Raw genomic sequence first — 21241 nt, 5'->3', positions numbered from 1 at the left:
GACCTGAGCACCTCACAGCCACTAACAATGTGGGACCCTCACGACAACCCACCGAGATGAGCAAGTGAAATCCCCTGCGTCCAAGCACGAAGCAGGGAGTGAAGTCTGAATCCAGCCAAGTATGCGTGTGCCTCTCAGTATGCCAGACGACCTCCTCTGAAGTGACTTACAGCCGTAAACGCAGGATTAGGCCCAAGTGATTTACTGAGAAGTCAGAGAATGCTTACATGCTCCACCATGGGTACTTATGCCTTCTGCTGGACCAAGGACATCTCTATCAGAGTGAGGTGCACCTAAGCGCCACTGTGTGACTTTCCCTCTAAGGTCAGCTTCCAGCATAGATTCTGTAAGCTAGACCTGTAAAATGAGCTCCGTCAGCAGGAAGCCATGCTAGCCCAGCAGTCTCTAGGGCTTTCTGTATGTCCGGTTTCAGAATACTTGTGCCGTTGCAACACGTATAGTGCCTCTACCATACAGTCATTTTTTCCCTGATTATTCAGAAAAGAAAAAATAATTTGACAAATGGGAATTGCATGCCCAATACTATGAATAACTAGCCTTTCTTCAATGAAAATTCAATGACAAATCGGCATCTGTTGTCACAGTGACAAATGCATCTTTCCCCTCTGTAGACCTTCCCACCTGTTACTCCATGGATGATCACGCCATTTATGCGCTGCTAACAAACTGAAAGGTGCTTCACTTTCAGGGTGACTCGGCTTTGTCAAAAAATGAAGGTATTATTTATTAAATGAGAGAATCGGTTATCCTAGTGAAAATTAGAGCAACACAACCACGGATCTTGTATTAAGGCTTGTGTCACCTGCACGTTGCCCCCATCTCCCTTACCTCAAGGCGCAGTAAAGCAGGGAAGGACGATGCACGGCCCCACTGGAAGAACCATGCAGGGATGTTTTGACTTTGCACTATTTCTAATCCTTCGCCATTCTCCCAACGTCTTCCGTCTCCTGTCCCTTCTTGCTCAGCCCCGCCATCCCAGGCTTGCCGCTCCCCCTCCGCAGGAGCAGCAGTGACAGCAACAGTGCCCGGAAGGCTTCAGGTAAATTTTTTTCTCTGACTCTGCCCACAGTATAAATCCACTCCATAATGCCTGGGAATTATTTGTGTGGCTATAATCTCACCTCCCAGATCATCCAGGCAACCCGGCTACTGCACCTGACTGAAGCTCACTGACTTCCAAGGGCATAAGGCCCCCATGTGTTTTTTAAAATCTGCTGATGTATGTAAGAGAAAGTCTGGGAAAGAAGTAGGTTAACAGAAGTCAGCGTATTATAAGGAGCTGTCTTTCCTATAAACTACTGGCAATCAGGGGGGAGAGATGGGGGAGAGGAGAGAGAAAGAAGAACAGAGGGAGGGAGGGGCAGAGGGAGGCAGGCTTGGTGGCTTTCTTTTTTATTTTCATCTTTGAAAAAAGAAAAAAATTGCAAAACAAAAGAAAATACTTAGAAGGCAAGGTTTCCATAGGAAAAAAATATTTTATTTTTTTAAGAACAAATTCAGTTTGAAACAGACGTGGAATGTGATTTTCATAATTTTCATTTTCTGGGAACTAATCGCAATGTGGAACTAAAGCAGATTTCAAACTTATGACCGGCTAGTTTTAAAACAGAATGAAACAAACAAACAAACAAAAAACAAACAAAAAAAAAAGAAGAAAAAAAAGAAGAAATTATTTATAACTCAAGCATAATACTGTGTTACTTACAAACTGGACAAAGAAATTCTTAAATAAATATTCATGGTACACAATTTCAGCACAAATATGCGGCAATTTGGCAACCTTTTATACCATTTTTTCCTCAGTACAGTGCAAAGGGGAATGACACTGCCTTTAAACAAGCTGTAGCTAAATACATTGCAAAATTCAAATTTTATACAAAACATCTTGCTCGGACTTTATAAAAAACCAACATTGCTCTATATACACAATCTGGTTAAGAAAAGCCATTTTTGTCTTGTTTTCATGTGGTGTTTTTTTTATTATTTAAAAAGGTGAATAAGGCTACTGTAACACCCCAAATCCATATACAGTAAATCTGAACCTATTTACAGCATCTTCACTTAGACATGATGGTGCAAATTCCAAGTCGGGTGACTAGGGATGATCATACAAGCAAGGCATTTACAGTAACTTTTCAAAGCTGGACCAACGTCAAATAAAGGAACAGTTGGTAGATTGTCATAATTCTGCACCAGACACAAAACAGACGCACAGTACATTTTTTTTTTCAATTGGTTGCAGGTTGCTCTTGAGCAATTCGTCTGATTTTTTTTTCACAGTTTAGTACATAACTAGAATGTAGCCAACTGATGAAGCATAGATTTGATTTAATAAAAATCAGTATCAGTAAACCCATCTTTTCCCTTCCTCCCCCTCCCCCACAATAAAATCTTAATGACTTACAAGAGAACCTTGTATGGATGGATTCACAGAAAGGAAGGGTTGTTGAAAAGAATTACATATGTACTGTAGTTAGTCACCATGGTAACCTTCCACAGAACCATGGGTTGGGATTTTTTTTGTTTTGTTTCTCTCTTTTGGACCAACATCCCAACATCATTTTCAGGTTCAGGAAACAGAGAGAGTGATCATTTCTACGACAGATTTTTTTTCTTTTTGTTTTCTTGCAGGTGCTCACCAAAGGTCTGAGAACCCCAAAATGCTGTTGCTACATTTTCTTTCCAAATCAGAAAGCAAAGTGTTACCATAGTAACATGACTATGTTAGAAATGTCTATTTGCATAGCACATATAAAAGTAGAGGTTTTTTATTTCCTCCTCAGGATGGGAGCTTTAGGGGAATAACCATGCTAAAGAGAAAACTTTAACCTGAAACCCCCCCTCCACGAACCTCAACGAATTCTACAGAACACATCAGCCCGTAAGGCAAGGGAAAACACAACACAGAAAATAAATGCCGGCACACCTTGTCATTGTTAAATACGTGATGCAGTAACATTGACTTCCTGATATTTTGGGCTTTATATTTCCTAGTTTTCTCTTATGAGATGCTTTGGATTTATTTTTTTTTTAATTTGCTCCCATTGTTATTTTTAGATGGCTGATGTTTTTCCCAGAAGCAGTTTCTTTTTTTTCTTTTTAATATGTGTATATATATGCATATATATGCATATATAAACATATATCTGTGTGCATATACATACACACACACTCTCCATATATGTGTAAAATGATGAGAAGTTAAGACTATTTAATTGCCGCAAATGAATTTCACATCTTCTGGTGTAGATTCTGTGCAATCTCAAAATATATATTAGTAAAAAAAGCAAACCAAAACAAAAAAGTAAGAAAGAACGAACGAAAGAAAAACTCTCACTTTATATCCCTTGTGTTCTATACACCTATTATAAATAAGACATATCTTCCTTCTCCATCTCAGTGTCATAATTTATTTTATTCTTACGGACTGCAAGAGGTTTGCCATATGTGCTTTCACTTTGCAACAGAGCACCAATGAACGGCTGTGTCAGTCACAGTACCTACACTCACTGTGCAGGGGCAGCACTACAATAAACCAAAGTGTCAAAAGACTCAGTCAGAAAGAAATTCTGTCTTACTTTTGCAGATGAGAAAGGTTGGTGGCTTTTTTTTTTCCCCCACAACTTTACCAGTGATAGAGTTACAGCTCATTTGACCCGTTGGCTTATAATCATCTTGGTCAGATTTGGCTCTCTGCTATTTTCTTAAATGCTTTCCCTGTGTTTAGTATAATGTGATAGTATAGCAGCTGAGTCTGCTTAAAAGTCATCCAAAGCAGACTACGTTTTCGCTACAGCTTCAAAGCTGTATTTTTTATTGCCAGTACCACAACAGCCCTGCCCTAATATATCCTCAGCGGCCTGCTATTGTCTTGTCCTCTCCAAGCTTGTTCACTTACTAACAATACCCCTTTGTTCTACTATATTGAAGGTACTATTTTTTTCTGCACACTGGTATTTGATAACCATGAATTCCTTCAAATGCAGCCCTAATCCACTGCGCGTGTTATTGTGCCTCCTACTTGCCTCTTAAAACTTAGCATACCAAAGTGCTGTGCTACCTAAATGGTTTTTTTTTTCTTTTTTCTTCCCAGCTTCTATTTTCGAGGCAGCAGCATTCAACTGCAACTGCAGTCAGCCCTTCCCTCCACCACCCAGTCCTGCTCTTGACTTTGTTGACAGCCTAACTTTTTGGCTGGAAGGCTCCTTACTATCAAACACAGTTTCTATAAATGCAGTACCCATTCCAGTGAGGCTGCTGTAGCAGATGGATGGAGCGCGGATCTCCAAACATTAATGTTCCATTAGTGATTCAGGAGGTGGAGTGAAAGGAAATCTTATGTGAAGGATGGCAGAGCCCCGGATAACAGAAACAAATGGAACAGTGACGGACTAAAAGCAAGAGAACTTTAACAAGTCTTACTTAGACACCAAGGTCTGTGTGACAAATCCAGTACGCACTGAGAGAGACACACAAAAGTCAGAAGATTGCATTTCAAGCTTGATAGATCCTAGAGCACCTTCCCAGGATGCCTAGAGCTATTAACATCCACGGATCACTCCGTCTTCCCTTGGCTTTTGTACATGCCTGAACGCCCACAGCACATGGCTTTGAGGATGATGAATGTAACAAGAGTACAGCAATCAGAATGGGCATCTTCTACATAAAAGTCTTCCAGCTTTTAGTGAATACTTATTCACCGAGATAGGAATTCTACAGACTAGGTAAGCTGTCCAGCTTGCGTCGGCTTGCTGTCGCCTTCTCCCCCCCTGTGCTTGAGTCAATGCTAGCGCACAAGGCGTCATCACAAACCCCAACAGAAAGCATTTGACCAGTGAGTTTCCTCTACGACTCAACTGTACCACAGAGTTGGTTGTGTGTTTCTCAGACCTTGTAATAAATGTTTGCTGGACTCTGAGGAGGCATCTCTTGAACTATGTACACCGGATGTCCATAGTCGCCGCTGACCTTTTCATAGTGGGGGCAAAAGACACTGTCTGCAGTCCTTAGAGGAATGATAATGTCACTGGGCTCAGAACCATTGTTGTTGCCACTGCGTTTTGGGGTGGCTAACGTACTAAGTGAGAGAGTTGTCGTGTGTTGCGGGGAATGCTTCCTGTGTCTTCTCCGGTACTTCAACAAAAGAACCACCAAAGTGATGATGATGACGATGAAAATGATGCACCCTGATGCAATCCCTGCAAATAAGGCCACCTCTGAACCCAGTATACTGGAATGCCCAGCCTTACTGCCATCTGTGCTAGATCCTGGAAAGAACGGAAATACAGACAAAAGTTATTGCCATCCTGCGACCCGTTTACGCTGCTTAAAAATGTGTAGAGTAAGCAAGACTGGAAGAATTAACTGACAGCTGAACTTTGACAAACCAATTACCCTGTTAGATAGCTAAATGCAAACAGCCGAAGTCAGCAATCAATATTAAACAAGACTTTGTGTCTGTTGGTCTCACTTTTGTGCTGCCTCCAAATCACCCTGTTTCATACATCATCATCCATCAGCGGCAAGGACTGGCACTGACAAGGCAGCCTTTGATGCACATCGCATCTTTTAACAGATGCCGGCCAGCCCCGGGCGGCAGAGAGGGGTGGGATAGGACTGCGAGGGGAAAATAACACAGGAAAATGACAATTCTCAGGACAACTGGTACTGTTCGGTGTCCCACCGTTCTTCTGCCATTTTATCTTTCGCGTATTGATTTAAGTTAAACTGTCCTTAGTGCCTGTTTACGTGGACTCCTCTTGCTTGCGCACGAAACAAAGGAGCTTAAGGCAAAATGGCTATAGCATATATCTGTTTGCATTAACTTACATTTACTTAAAAGAAAACACCACCATACATTTGGTAGTCAGGAAAAGCTCACGTGCTGAACAGCCTGTTGACTATTTGGTGCCATTACACTGTCATATCATTTGTCACAAAAATTAAATGAACACTCTTTTTACACTTTCTCACTTGAAAATTTGAACTGACTTCCCTCTCTTGATGCTCACTCACAGGTGGAAGAACGCTGCAGATGCTACATCCATGTAACTGTGAACTTTTCCTACTGGAACCTCCATAGGAAATGGTTGAAGCCTGCCCAGTGACTGACATATCAAAGACTTATTAGCCCAGTAACTAATGACAGAGCTAGCAGGGAAAACTTGCAGCCGTTTTCGGGAATCCCAGAATCAACTGTCAGCAAGTGTTGTTTTGTAGCATTCCCAATTCACCAAATTTTCTTCCAGAGACCTTGGGTCTTAGAGTTAGGTTTTTTTCTTGTTCACCTAATGTCTGAAATGCATCCTGAAGATACTCGTTTGGAACTATCCGTTTATCTTATTCAGATAATTATTAAAAGAAAAAAAAATCTTTACATTTAGTGAAAGACCAGCCATTCATGTGTAGACTTTATATGGTCAGTTAAAAGATCAGGACATTAATTATAGATGCCTTGAAATAAACTTTATAAATGGCTGTCGAGAACCACTTGATAATGTATTATACGGGAAGAGAAAGACAGAAAGACTCGTTCATCTGCCAGAGTACTAAATGTAAGGCAGCATTTACCATCGTAAAGCTGCTTAGCAAATGTCCTATCCAAAAACTTTCCTGTAAATGAGTGATATTCTCACAAGATGTAATTAACTTCTGCTGCAGAGTGGAAGAGGGGAGAGAGCAGCCGTTGCCAACATGCAGCTCCCAGACCACTATCCACCAGAGCATCAGAACTGGTTTTTGCTTCATCTCAGTATGAAAACATTTATTTTTCCGGCACTTTAATGGTAAAATAAAATGCGTTTGGGGACAAAGGAGAAGACTCCACCAGAGCCCCGTCCCAGGCGCGAGCCCCGCCGCACCTACCTGAGTGGTCCTTCACAAAGGGGCTGGTGGTGGAACTCTTCCCGTTGGTGCCAGCTTCCTGCTCGGGGCGCTTGGTGGGATCCGTGTGCCGGGGCAGCCCCGCCGAGTTGGGATCTGGGGGAAGAGAAAGACGACTCATGCAGCTTCGGCGCTTGATAGTGCGGAGCCTTGTAAGCCGGCTCTAGGTACCTCGTGAGACACGAATGGCTTTGAACAGAAGAATCTTTATGCAAAGGTCTGGGAGATATAAGTACGTAATTTTCCTTTTAAAGCAAAATGGTTATATTAGTTATTTCAGAGGTTTAATTGTGAGGCCATCTGCAGAAACTATAGGGACTCCTGTAATTGGCAAGAAAAGCTTTGCAGATGACATTTTGGTTTAAGTGAGGAAGCTGATTGACTACTAAACCAACTTCTACTTAGAAGAATAATTCTTTCTTCCTGCACAATAGGTTATCTATATGTGAAAAGAGACAATGAACAAAAACCTCTCTGTAATCAGAATTCATAACAAGCAAACTACAGAAATATTAGCTTCCCCTCTTTCATGTATTTTAAATAATTTTGAACAGCAGAGTTGTGGCTTTTGTTGTTAAAATAAAAATAAAAATGACTGAAACACACTACTCCCAGGTGACCTTTCCTTCTAGGGATCTCTCCAACGAAGAGATCTTATTACGCTAACCCTCCTCCTGTAGAAAACTGTCAGCAGCCGAGGAAGAGAAAGTAGGCTTTGCTTTCAGACTATAAGGGAGGAATGACCACACTAGACTCGGTTGGCTCTCTGCTCTACACCGCTAAAAGAAGCTTGAAAACTAAAAGGACACTGAGAGTGATCAAAGTGATTTCATGAAACAGCAGATGGTCTTTACCTTGTCCAACTTTCATGAGGATCTTCATGGTTTTTGTCTGGCACACCCCTCCCTCCTGGTTATCCAGGCCCTCCAAAGACCCATTTGATGTTGCTGATTAAAAATAAAAGAAAAATAAAAAAATAAAAATAAATAAAAATCAGGAAATCAACAGGCAAAGTGATGTGAACATGAGTGTCTGAAAGCAGAAATCTTTCAATCTACCAGGACCTGTTCTTGCTGCTCGGGCTGACCTACGGAAAAGTTGTGAAATGTTGAAAGCCAAAGGAATGAATACATCGGTAAGCCGTACAATATATACAAATGGAGGAATGTGTTATCAAGGTTTCAAATTTACCCAGCAACCCAGCAATGCACAATTGACTGACTGACTGACTGACTAGGACGAAAACACAGCACCTTGCTAAAAGGTGACAGAGTCAGCTGAAAAGGAAGCCCTGGCAGGCTCAGAGGAGTACAGCGCTGAAAATTCACCCTTTTTCTCCCCCCCAACAATATCTTTATAATCACCACGTTACACCTGCTTCCTCTATTACAAATCTCCTGCTGGAAGAAGTGAACGCATACAAAAGACCCAAGTGAAAGCCGAGATTCTGCACTGATTGGAAAACCATTTAATATTTTAAAGTACAATCTCATTTTTCTCAGCATTGAGGAGCCTCCGCGGGGGCGGGTGGCGGGGAGGGAATACGCTCTATTCTCACGGAAACCTTTCAGCTCGTACAAACAAATGGGTGCTTTCCCCTGCGTTTATATTGTTCTGGCTTATCTAGGCGCTGGCTGGAACCGCGCAACCCCATCGCAAGCTGATGCTGCAATGCTGTTTGTGCGCGAAGCGCAGCTCCCTTGGAGAATCCAAAACGTTGAGTCACGGTCTAGGGGTGCGCCTCCGCCGCCGCCAGAGCCAGCTGTTGCTTGCAAACCCCCAACAGCTGCTGGAAAACTGTTCGACAGCTCCTCAGCCCTGGGCATCGCCACCGTTCCGCACCGCGCCAGGCCGGCGTGCGCGCTGGTGCCCCGGCCGCCGTGGCAAAGCAGGCACGTCCGCCAACCCTGGACTCCCGGCTTCGCCGTTTAGGGAACGCACCAGGGGTTCTCCCACGCCGGTTGCCCTGGGGGTGCAAATTTCACCGCCGTTTTGTGGAGCTGTTTACCCAAGGCCCAAAACGCGCGTAGGCGCGGGTGCAGGCACGCAGGCCGGCGGCGGGCCACCAGCTGGAGGAAACAAACAGAAAACGGAGGATACAGGAGCTCGCTGCTTGCTGTGGCGAACTGCTGAAGCAGCACGTTCCTGCCTCTGCCCCTCTCCTTTCAGCTCGGGATCTAATTCAACCAGGGCTTCATACTGCTCGGATCTTTGTTTTTAATTCTCGCTCCTTCTCTTTCACCTTCCTTGGGGATTTTCTTTCAAATGCAGCCGATGTATATTTCCTTTTTCCTTCACAATGTCTTCCTAGCCCCATGGCAGTATTTTTCTTGCTCTAATCTTCTCTCTGGCCGTAAAGATATAAACCCCATACCGCTGAACCCTGCTTCCTAGCCTTTGATCTACTTCTTGGTTTTGTTCCACTTCTGCCTCTTTTGTGACTAACTCGAATTACAGCCACCATACAAACTTCCCAAATTGTGCTTTCTTTTCCTAAAATTCCCTTCTCATCGTACGTGGTCCCTCCCAGTTCCTCCTCTTGTTCCCTCCCCCCTGTAAAAACATGACAATGGCCGTACATGCAACTACTTCTTTTTTTTCCAACTTGCAAAAAAGACTTCTTAAAATATAAAAGAGCACAATGAGTAATTTAAGATAAAAGCCGATCTGAAATGTGCCACTGGATTGCCAGGCTCAGAAAATAATGGAGACATATAGTTTTGTTTTCTTTTGTTTTTTTTCCAGAGGCAAAAAAAATCAATACTAAGAACCAGTTCTGGACATAAATCAAATGTGTCTTTGCTGAAAGTGTTTTTTATGACCTATTTGCCAATGTACCAGCACAAGGACAAGGGAAAAAAAGCAGTAAATAGAAATGCCAAAGCTGAGCATCAACTGAAAGTACAACTAATAAACACTGACTTTGTCTTCTGTTTTTTGCTATTCTTCGTTTGTTTTTTAATCGAGGCGATCTGGGCTCACATCTTCTTAAACACCTTCTACTTGATTTTAATTGAATAGAGTGCTGCTTCTCCTGAACATCAATGCCTTTTTATTCTTTAAAGGCCTATCCATTTAACCCACAGAGCAGGAGACCTCAATAAGATGCAGAGGATACAGCCTGACCTCAGTACAGAATAAGAAAGTAAGACGGCAAAAAGAATGCAAAATTACTTCAAATACAGTCTCCAAACGGGAAGGCCCAGATGTACAATGAGTCTGGTTGTGTGCCTACGCGAAGCGCAATCTGCCTCGCTTGCTTGCTAAAAGAATGCTTCCAGAGCTTTGATGTCAGATGAATGAATCTGCAGAAGTATTCACTTTTTCCACAGTTCTTCAAGGGGTTTTCGGAAAGCCTACGTTATAGCTCAGAGTACAGACTGCTACATCCCGAGGAACAGGGAATTTTCAAAGAGGAGCATTTCAGTGACAAAGCAAAGTTTCCATCTCAGCTTCTCCCTGTAATTAAACTGACAATTACCCAAGGCCACGGGAGGAAATTATTTTTCAAAATTCATTAAGACTATCGAAATATAACCTCACATATCCCTAGTGTACCAGGAGGAAAGTGGGTAGTTTTAAACACATCGTTTCCAGCTTTGAAAAGCTGCACGGAGGAAAAGAAGTAATCCGGGACATCAGAGAAAACACAGTTTCATATTGCTAATGCCCCTTGACAGGTTAGCGTGCAGAAGTCAAACAAGGGAGCGAGTACAAAATATTCCTCAAACACTTGCCACTGCCTTTCTGTATTGATCTCCAAAGGAAAATTATCCCCGCTATCGTGTAAGCTCCTCCACCGCCCTCACAGTTCTGCAGGAAAGTGACCCCATACCTGGAGCTCTGCTCACACCGAAAGGATATTTCCAAATATGCCTGAGATAGGAGGTTTGGGTATAAACACAGAAACATAATACAAGTTTCTTGTGTCTAAACGGAAATGCTACTCTCCGGTGTATGATCAAATGATTCATATGATCAAATTTTAGACCTTCCATCCCGTTTATTTTTATACACATATATAAAAAAAAGAACAGGTTTGGGTTTTTTTTTACGTTTCAGGCTAAATATGGATATATTTTAGAGGCAATTACTCACACATGAACTACCATACATGGCCCTGTGCTAAGACTAGATACTACTCAAATATTAACAGTAATAAACATAATTAACAATTAATACAAAGTTTCTCATTATATTAAATGTTCTCGGGATCCCACACTTCACATAGCAACACATAGGAAACTAAAAGTAAGTACAATGTTGCTAAACAGGTAGCAAAGTATTTTTAAATCTTTTGATGGATAGGTACCTCTGATTTTCTGAGACCTGTCCTGTTCCACTGGTGTCAATTGCAAAACTAATAATTATAGTCAAAAGCGCACTAAATTATTCAGGCTACAGTTTATCCACACCTACAAATAAACACATATAATTGCCCTAAAATCTCTATTAATTTTAAGACCTTCTGACAAAATCGTAATCATTTATAGGCAATGTTTACAGCAGTCATTCAAAAATGATGTTTGAGCTCAGTATACAGAGACACTGTGTGTCTGCATTCCTTGAATGCAACAGCAGCTGCCATTTTATAAGGAGTATAAATTTGGGTTTTCAACTTTCAGAAAAAAAAGACTTGTTATGAAGTTATGGTTAAGAGTCTGCTGGTACATACTTACTTTGGAGAAGCTAGTATACATTTTCAGTTTCGTAAAACACTGCCTTAACATATCCTCTCCCTTACACAAGAGGAAATGAAACTATTCAGACCAAAGAATTTCATTCCAGCTCTGCCTTCCCTTCTTCAAAATATAAAAATTATTAAAAAAACCCCAACTAACCAAAAAAAAAAAAAAATCAAACCTGGAACTCATGTAAATCAATGCATGATGTTTTACATTTATTTGTTTTTAGAACTTCTCAAGGGTTGTTTATTGTCCAAAATGCATTAGTCATCAATGCAGAGGCAGGGAATCAGTGAGCGAAACAGAGTCAGCTGACAAGAATAGTTCCTGGCTATGATTCTTATACGGTCCCCATGGAGAGGAAGTAATATTACATTTTAATATGTCTTCATTTGATTGTTATTACTCTGCCTCCCAGGAGGCTAAGCCACTGCATGGATCTTGGCTGTTTTCAACCTATCAGGTTGGTAACATTGCTCTAATCAGATGGAGAATTAAGCTGCTGGATTTGTGCCTGTATATAGCTTTTCATTCACAAAGAGATTAGAAATGAAGGCACAGTCACAAAAATTCAGCTTCCTTCATTCCTAAAACACACATTACAAAATGAAAAAATGCCATCACAATTACTTAAGAGAAAACACCAGCAGACAAAAATCTCAGCCTCTTAATTCTGCCACAATTATTACCCATACTTTCATGGTTTACGATTACGAAAAACATTACCTACTTGCAAATTAAATGTCATATCCTTTGAACCAACACAATTTTATAACACATTTATTTCTAGAGCTTGAATATGAAATGGACTACATAGCTGAAGAGAGAAATTATGATCAGCGTACTTAATTTTCCTGTGAAAACACATGGACCTTAAACCACAGACTATAGGAATGAATGAGTGATGTCAACTGATGGGAGAGGGCAAAATTGCTTTTGTCCCCCCTTAGTGTGCTGGACGATACAAGCCACTTGGCAATGTATCAAAGACACATCATTGACGAGGTCATCAAGAATTAATTGCTGCTGGTGTGGATCTGTTAATAGAAAAATGAGAATTACAGGTTTCTTTGGGGTAGATCAGTACTGTCCAATAGTAGTGATTTTCACCATTTTTTTCTTAAATACTGCCTGAATTCAGCATCAGAAAATAGGTTTCTCAAAATCAGAGCTAAATAAAATCAAATAACCCTATCCACCTCCACTTTTCCCCAGCTGTGCTTCGAAACAGAATGGAAAAGCCTAAACAGCGGCAAAACCCATGAAAGCTTTAGATCCAGCAGTAGTAAGAAGTTATTCTTAAAGCAAAGCTACACTTGATCTCATATGCACTCACAGGATTACTAAGCTCATGTAAAGCTTTTGAGGGTTTTTTACTTTATTAAGTAATAGAACACTATTTTGGCCAGGCATCGTGTGTTTGTGCTCTAACTGCTTTCATCTGCTTTTGGTCCTTTTAATGACTCTCTTAGCAAAGCACCGAATAAATATTCTTCTTTCCCATAAATTATCTAAATTTATGGGACAGGTTTAAGAACACCAGAAATCACACACTGCGAAACCACAAATCACAGAACACAACACAGAGGTTGTTTCTAAACCAGCCAGGGATGAAGTACAAGGCAGCTGAGGTAATAGAAAGAGTGTTTTAATTAAATGAAATTAAATTCTTTTTTTTTCCCACTTAGTAGCAATGCCAGATCTGCATGGAGATCTGAAGCAACCAAAAAAAATTGTTGAGGCCACTCACCAAAGAACAGGTAGCTTGGCAAACACTACGTTGGGTGAGCTGCAGAAAGTTTAGAGAGAAGATAAATATACTAATTTCAACTACTAGCAATTAATGGTTTACCCTTGCTTGTAGTGACAAAAAATGAGACCGACGCTAAAACCTTCACTTTTAAAAAAAATGAAATTGTCTTCCAAAATTTAACTATCAGCAGTCCCAAACCTGGACCACAAGTGCTAAAACTTAAATGCATTATGAATAGCTGCATGGAGTACTGTCAGCATGTTGCCTGTGTTTCTGTCTACAGACTGGAGACCTCCTCTGTTTAACTCTTTGTGCCTTAACGATAAAATCACATCCTACCTTTTCTATTAATCTTATAGAGACAAAGAAAGGATCTTTAATAAAAAAGATAAAATCCTGCTGAATTTGCTCAATTAATACAGTATAGGACACCGAGACAGTAATGAAAAATGTATAAAAATGGTTTACCAATAATGTTGCATTTTTCTAACATGTCTGGGTTTTTATTTGTCCTACTTGCAAAGTCAAGGTGGCAGCAGAATTTTGAGGAGTTTCTCAACCTAAAGACCATTCAGAAACTCTCATTCTCTCAATCTTATTCCACACGTTTCTTTAAATTAAGATAGATTTTTTTCTTAAACTAAAGGTTACGAAATGTTTATAAATACTCTTGAAGCCAGCCTTTTTTCCCTCTATCCACACACGAGGCAAAACTTCCATGTGAAGGAAAGGAAGAGAATTCTTCCTTCTTCTTTTCCACTTCTAATCCTTGTTGTTTTTTAAATTAAGTCCCATGTTGTATGTCTCAGGATTTATATCTAAACAGGATCCACAAATTATACTCTGCACAGCAAGTATATAAGCAGTATACAAGCACTCCCCAGTCATGCTAAAACCAGAACAAAATGAAATAAAATAAAAAACAGGCCTCTTCTTGCCTGAAATAAGGCAAAGGCACTGCACTGAAACTTTGTGATTCACTTTTCTAACCACTGCTCTAAAATGTATCTTCTCCAAATGTGAACGGCGTGACTTGTGGTACTTAGATGGGACTCATGATATAGGGGTCTTTATGTAATTCCCCATAAAATTCTCCACTTGTTTTCATATGTCAAGAAAGGGACAGATTTTATTACTGCTTCAATTTTTTTTTGGGGGGGTGCAATGTGGAGGACACAAGCAAGACAGAGCCAATCAGTTCTGTACTGTAATACATCTTGGTATATACCAACTGTTTAATTCCAGGCACACCTCCAGAAATCCGTAGACTCTCCTTCCCGCATCTCATGTCGTCCGACTGAGAAGGACCGCCCAAGTATTAAACACGAAACAGGGAGAGAGTTCTTGTAAAGTTTCCCCCCTTTCCTACATTCAGAATGATTCTCTTAATTCCAGGGAAACGTGGCAATCTACAACAAGAATACAGGCGGTAAAAAAAAAGCCCTTTTTATGTCAACAAAGTCATTCCATAAAGGGAAAAAGAGACAGTGAGCAAGACGGAGTTGGAAAGTATCAAAAAAGCTGTGAGCCCCAACTGGTTTCTGCTGCCTATCAATTTAAAAACAGCACCACTTTATCTCTGGGTTAAGGAATACCACAGCTGAAGTGTACTAAACAGTAAACTATTTGCTGAATTATTATCCATTACAGAAGGGTCACAGCATCCACCCACCCACAACAAAATCCTGCTTGCTTCACTGCTGTCAAGTGTCCCTCTTCAAAATTCTCTTGAATTTTGATTTAGAGATCATAAATAAAAAATAAAAGCATCTCAATACTGTATCACTATGAATGACAATTTAAGTCTTTCGTTACAGTTAAGCATTTCTAAAAGTACTTCAGTTCTATATTTCACATACTTTGAGAAATGTTGTCAGATAATGATCTACTGCACACATGGTTGCTTCTAGTTTACATAAACAAATTATATATTTGTGAGCGCTGAAGTAACTGTGGCAGATGTAAGCTCACTAATTATGATGTATTCAGTGTATATCAGAAAGTATGCGTCTAAAACAGATTACTAGCTAGTTAACTTCACCAACCACAAAAAAGTATTTTACGCAAGGTCATCCTTTCTCCCGTCACACTACTGGCAAAAGTCTTACATGGATGGGGAGAAATATCTCTTTACTACCACAGCAAGCTTTGCTTAACAGTTCAGCTGAACAGAACTAATAGAATTAGTTAGTATTCACGTTACACTGATTGTTGCTAATGACAAGCGGGCTTGCTGGAAACAAAAGCAGAAGCTTTAACATTAAATGAGGACCTATTTTCTGTATCATACAAACTCAACATCACTCTTCAAGGATGTTCATCTGCCTTGAAAATCTCTCTGGTTTCTGTCTGTAGCACTTGGATAAGAAAGGGTTATGGTGAAAGTTCATATTAAATAAATAACAAATCTCTTGCTCATTCTACTGTCACTAATTGCATGCAATGATATTAATGACCCAGTAATTGCTATACGAGTAGCACTGAAGTGGAAAACATCATTTTGAGGCAGAGTTCATCTCTAGGTGGTAGGACTTCACCAGTAACTGACTTAATGCCTAGTGACAGCTTAGAATATAACACTATAGATGAGAAAATGTGCCACTCTCATGGTTATAACAGTTTAGATGGACATGACGTTATTTGCTTTGACCACACAGAGTCCAGGAGTAACCCCAATAAAGTGCCACAGTCAGAGTTTGCCCTATAGATGAACCTCATTCCTTTCAGGGGAGATGCTCTGCACTATAACAATCTAGAGCAATTTTCCACATGTTTGCTTCAATAAAAGAATACCTTCATCTCCTGCTTTTACATCAAGCACAACAAAACTGTGCTTTATTGCAAAACACAAAAAGCTATTTACATCATCTGACTATCCTTCAGCAACACACAGTTTGCACCTTAGTACTGAGATCAATTATGATACTATTGGATGACTGTGCACTTTGCAAAGATGATCAGAAGTTAAGCACTGTTTTGACTGCAGTATGCTTATGTTTGTGTTTAGAACTTTAAAATATCCACGAAGTAAAACTTAATGAGGGACCATTGCTGAAATAAAGCAATCTGAGTTTCCAAGGTGCTACAGGGCCTCTAGTTAAATACTTGCCATAAGAAATTAAGGGGTTTAGCTTCTTTAGAAATTATCATATAGGCACATCTCGGTTCATTTTAAGAAACTCCGATGGGACAGGTATGTTAATCCTCCAGTGTTTGGAATTTTGAAAAGTCATAACTAGACAGGACAACCAATACATTTAATAATGACATTCATACAGTTTTTAATATTTCACTAGTGTTTAAATAGTATAACATTATTAAGTGTTTTTTTTTTTTCATTTGCGACACAAATTATTTAGTGAATGTCTTGATTCTGCTACTAAATCTGCTGTGGCAGCCTCTGGAAGGCAGGTGGAATTGAGTTTCAGCACAGGCTGGGGCCAAACACCTGGAAAGCAGCTTTGCAGAAAAGGTGCTGGGGGTCCTGGTGGACACCAAGTTGACCACGAGCCAGCAACCTGCCCTTGCGGCAAAGGCGGCCACCAGCCTCCTGGGCTGCGTTTGGCAGAGCATTGCCAGCAGGCAGAGGGAGGTGACCCCTCCCCTCTACTCAGCACTGGTGAGGCCACAGCTGGAGTGCTGGGCGCAGTCACAGGCTCCTCAATACAAGACAGACATGGACTAACAGGAGCAGGTCCAGTAAGTGCTCGTGGAGATGACGAAGGAACTGGAGCATCTGTATAGGGGGAGAGGCTGAGGACTTGGGACTGTTCAGTCTGGAGAAGAGAAAGCTCAGGGGGATCTTATCCCTGTGTATAAATACCTGGTGGGGGGAGTAAAGAAGGAAGAGCTAGACTCTTCTCAGTGGTGCCCAGTGACAGGACAAGAAGCAATGGGCTCAAACTGAAATACAGGGAATGCTGTTTAAACCTGAGAAAACCTTTTTAAATGTGAGGGTGACTGAGCACTGGAACAGGTTGTCCAGGCAGGCTGTGGAGTCTCCATCCTTGGAGATATTAAAAGCTCAGCTGGACACAGTCCTGGGCAATGGGCTGCAGCTGAGCCTGCTTGAGCAAGGGCTTGAGCAGGGGACTAGATGATCTCCAGAGGAGCCGTCCAAACTCAACCATTCTGTGATTCTGTGATCAACTGCGTTGTTGTGGTCTAATGCCTTTACGTGCTAACGTGAAATACTTGAGAAACAAATCCTTCTCGGTTTCCCTGGCAGGATCTGGATTCAGACTTCTGTTTGTCTCACAGCCGCTCACTGAGCGCATAAGGACTAGTCTGCTACTCCGGTTTAGTTCTTTTTGCTGTCTTCATCTACTGAACAGAAAACAGATAAATCATGCTAACAAAGATCTGAACATGCTTTTTAAAACCAGCTTTATCAGCTTAATATGGACCCCTCTCCAAGAACTGCTAAGACCACCTTAAGCCTAATCCTGCTTTTACTCATAGAAATATTTGCATGATTTCCTTGGAACTGAAAAAAAGCAACGGGAAGACTGCCCATTAGGGCTTAGCTTTATAGTCTGATTTATCAGAAATAAATCCTGAAATATTCTTCCTCCAAAGTTTCCAGGATTGACTAAAGTCAGGAAACAAAGTCCAAACTGACATTTAACCCTGTTTTTCAACCATTTCAACCCTCTGTTTTAGCTAACGCAGTTCTCAGACAAAATTACATTTCCCTCCAATCCAGCTATGCAAAGACTTTAATGAGGCAAACAATTTCAAGTATTTAAAATCAATTTCACTAAAGCCTTTATAAATGCTTATGCAGTTCCTGGACTTTTATTTTAGGACTTAAAATTCTGTAATATGTAATAGATATAATACAAGCAACTGTATAAAATAAAGACTGATCATCCCACTTGGTAAGATAAATGCTCATCACCAAACTTAGGTACAAAATGAAAGTTCAATGTGCTTCAGTATGCCAGTGCGCTTCTAAGTTTCAGTTTAGACAGATACTTTCCTCATAGCATGGCGTGTCTCCCCAATACACATCCCCTTGATTTAAACAGTTACTCATACCCTGCATACAAAGCATAAAATACACACTCAACCCAACCTTCTTCTGCAGGTAGTCCTATTAAAGATGTATACGTAAATCTAAGAACATATAAAACTTGTAGAAGATCAGGGTTTAAACTGTTTTTTGCAAAGCACTTCAAGTGTCCCTTCTTGTTGATATGTATACTATATATAGAAAGACTTCTAAGTGAGAATATCGTCTCTTTCTTTGTGAATGTACTGCATTTCCAGTATTTATAAATTGTTTATGAGGAACTAAAAAAATGAGAAAAATAAATAGTGACTAAATATATTAAAGAGCTTCCTATGAAATTTTAAAACCTGTTTAATTCCTGAGTATTTCCTGAATGATTCTTTCTTCCAGTCTGAATAATTATTCTTCATTTTCATCTGATTCCATATCTATGTGGAATACTTGGGGGCGTGTGGGGGAGGGTAAATATATTTTTTCACAAGATGCCATCAATTAACAAACTGAGCATTCCTATCTTTCACTTCCTTCCCTTAGGAATAAAGAAATAAAAACAGATTTCCTGCTGAACTATCTCTGTCTACTTTAAAGGAGATAAACGGTCAGTATGGCCTTGGTAATGGCATCGAATATGAACAAAGTCCATCAATCTAAAATAGCCTTATTCTCTTACAAGACCTGTGTGGTCTGGGACAAAACCCCAAAGGACCATGACTCCATTAATCCTGTAGGTCTCAGACTCTGTTAGAAATCTGAAGCTGCACAGACAGTGATTTTTTTCTCCAATAATATTATTTGTATGAGCTGTATTTATATTTAATTCAACAAGAGCTAAGTGGCATTGCTGATATATCCCTTAAAAGACTCTCAGCAAAGTCAAAGACTGACCTCTGGATATCATTTTACACTAAGAAGAAATCATTTATCTAATTTTCTGAGGAAGGAGGAGGAGAAGGGAAAGAAAAACGTGATCTTTGTACAACTGGAATCAGGGTGGCTATTATTATATAGGCTTTCATTAACACCACCACCACAAAAAAAATAAATAACAATAGATTCCTGGACCACAGAGCCTTTAACAAAAAGCATGAAAAATGTCTTTGTTGCAAAAGAAATGGAATTGAAATTCTGATACAGTTTTTGTCCCTGTTTTGGCTAGTTCAGAATTAACCTCCAAACAAAGGAAAACCTACTGTTTCCTTTCGGGTAGCTCTCGCTAGGTGTTTGGGAGGTTGCAGGGGGCTGCAGACTGAAACCTGCCTCAGAGAGCTGTCGGAATGCCCAGGCAGCCAGACTAGCCAGTGCTTAAACTGTTTGGGCAGAATACTAAAATAACATTTTAATGTAAATCTATTTGGCCACACAAAGAGATTTATTCTTCCCAGCTGGGCCATATTTCAGGGCACAATCTGTATTGTCCTTTAATGTGTTCTTCCTCAGACAGTTATTGCCCTTTAATTGTAACAGAATGACAAAGTGAAAACATAAAAAGCCTTGTGATTTTTTCAAACCCAGCTAATGCTAAAGTTTCAGAATGACTGTTTCGATTTTAAAAGCAGTACTATTAAAGCAGTTATCCAAAATGTAGTGCTACTAGCCAGTATAAACCTTTAAATCAGTCAGGGATCAAATATATATATATGTTTTTTAATTCAAGCCAGAGGCCAATTATGTAAGTGGGTCACTTGAAAAAAGTTGACAAAAAAACATCTAAGGAAAGCTGCATATTCCATTTTGCCAATGTCAAAGCCAATGAGCATCATTAGCTCGGCAAGCTTGGCTAATGAGGTCGCAGGCAGAGCAAGCATTTTAGAGGAACCTTTTCTAGGACCATTCTGTAGCCCCCTCCCAGGTCTCAAGCCATTCTTTTACAAATTTTGAACAGGTGAAGACTTTATTGCAGGTGACATTTTTTAATGCTGATGATGCCAGCCCATAATCTTCATTTTACTTATGCAAAAGAAGAGATGAAGTAAGCAGAGTATGCGCTTGCTTGGCCAAACTATCTCAGGAGCATGATGGTGGCTTGAAGGCGAGCAGCACTGCTCCCTTCCCTCTGGCGTAGCTTCCCGCAGGCTTCCCCAGGGCACTCCCCCAGTGCAAACCCAGGGTACCGCAGCGCACTCTATGCCCTCTGACTGAAGGCCAAGTTTGTCGGGAAGGGTTCAGGACAACTCCTCAAAGTAAATACTTTTGGCATATTATATATGCTTGTACTATGCTAACACGTCTCCTTCCCATACAAGAAATGCTGCATCTGAGGGAGGTACTGAAGCAGCTACACCACGACCCAACTACTTGCAGATCAATCCCCTACTATTGAGAACATACTCATTGCTCGTTCTGAGCAATCCACAACAGCAGAAAATTATACGTCTTTCCCTAACCATGCAAAGACATAAAAAGACTTTAATGCGAACATCAGAGTTGCAAATCTGCACACCCTTCTTCTACTTAACTTTGCCCTTCGCACAGATATTTATGTTGTTGGGCATGATGTATCTTCCTTCATGCATCTGATTAAGGATTTCCTTAGAGACTTACGATATGTTAGCTAAATGGTCACATATTTTAGGATAATCTAACATTAATACTTCTGAGATCTCAAGTACATTTGACCTTCTCCAGTTCTGCTGAAAAGAAATCAGGTAACTGTAGGAAAATGAATCTATTAATTTCCCAGGAACCAAAAATTGATGATAGCGAAGAAAAGAAAAGCAAGGACACTCTGTTACATCATTTATTCACTTTCACATTCACATTCAGTATCATCTTTCCAAGAACTGCTGTCCACAGAATTAACTCTTTGGGTCCTGATACTCATATTGAGGAATATCTTGCCAAGAAATGGTTTAGATTATTTTTGGATTAAAGTACCATCAAATGTGA

General features: G+C 40.4%; 1 protein-coding gene across 1 annotated transcript in view; it reads right to left on the bottom strand.

The window, feature by feature from the left end:
• Positions 1-3122: 3122 nt before the first annotated feature.
• Positions 3123-21241, bottom strand: part of EFNB2 (ephrin B2) — a 43512-nt gene continuing 25393 nt past the window's right edge. Inside the window, exons 3-5 of the mRNA XM_075137557.1 lie at positions 7758-7850; positions 6886-6999; positions 3123-5288 (exon numbers count right to left, since the gene is read on the bottom strand). Of these exons, the coding sequence (XP_074993658.1) occupies positions 4906-5288; positions 6886-6999; positions 7758-7850 (590 nt within the window). The 3' untranslated portion in view covers positions 3123-4905. The remainder of the gene's footprint in view (positions 5289-6885; positions 7000-7757; positions 7851-21241) is intronic.

Source organism: Calonectris borealis, chromosome 1 (genome assembly GCF_964195595.1).
Source record: "Calonectris borealis chromosome 1, bCalBor7.hap1.2, whole genome shotgun sequence".
Classification (NCBI taxonomy): Eukaryota; Metazoa; Chordata; class Aves; order Procellariiformes; family Procellariidae; genus Calonectris; species Calonectris borealis.
Note: the sequence above shows the minus strand (reverse complement) of the source record. Positions and strands in the feature narration are given on the sequence as shown.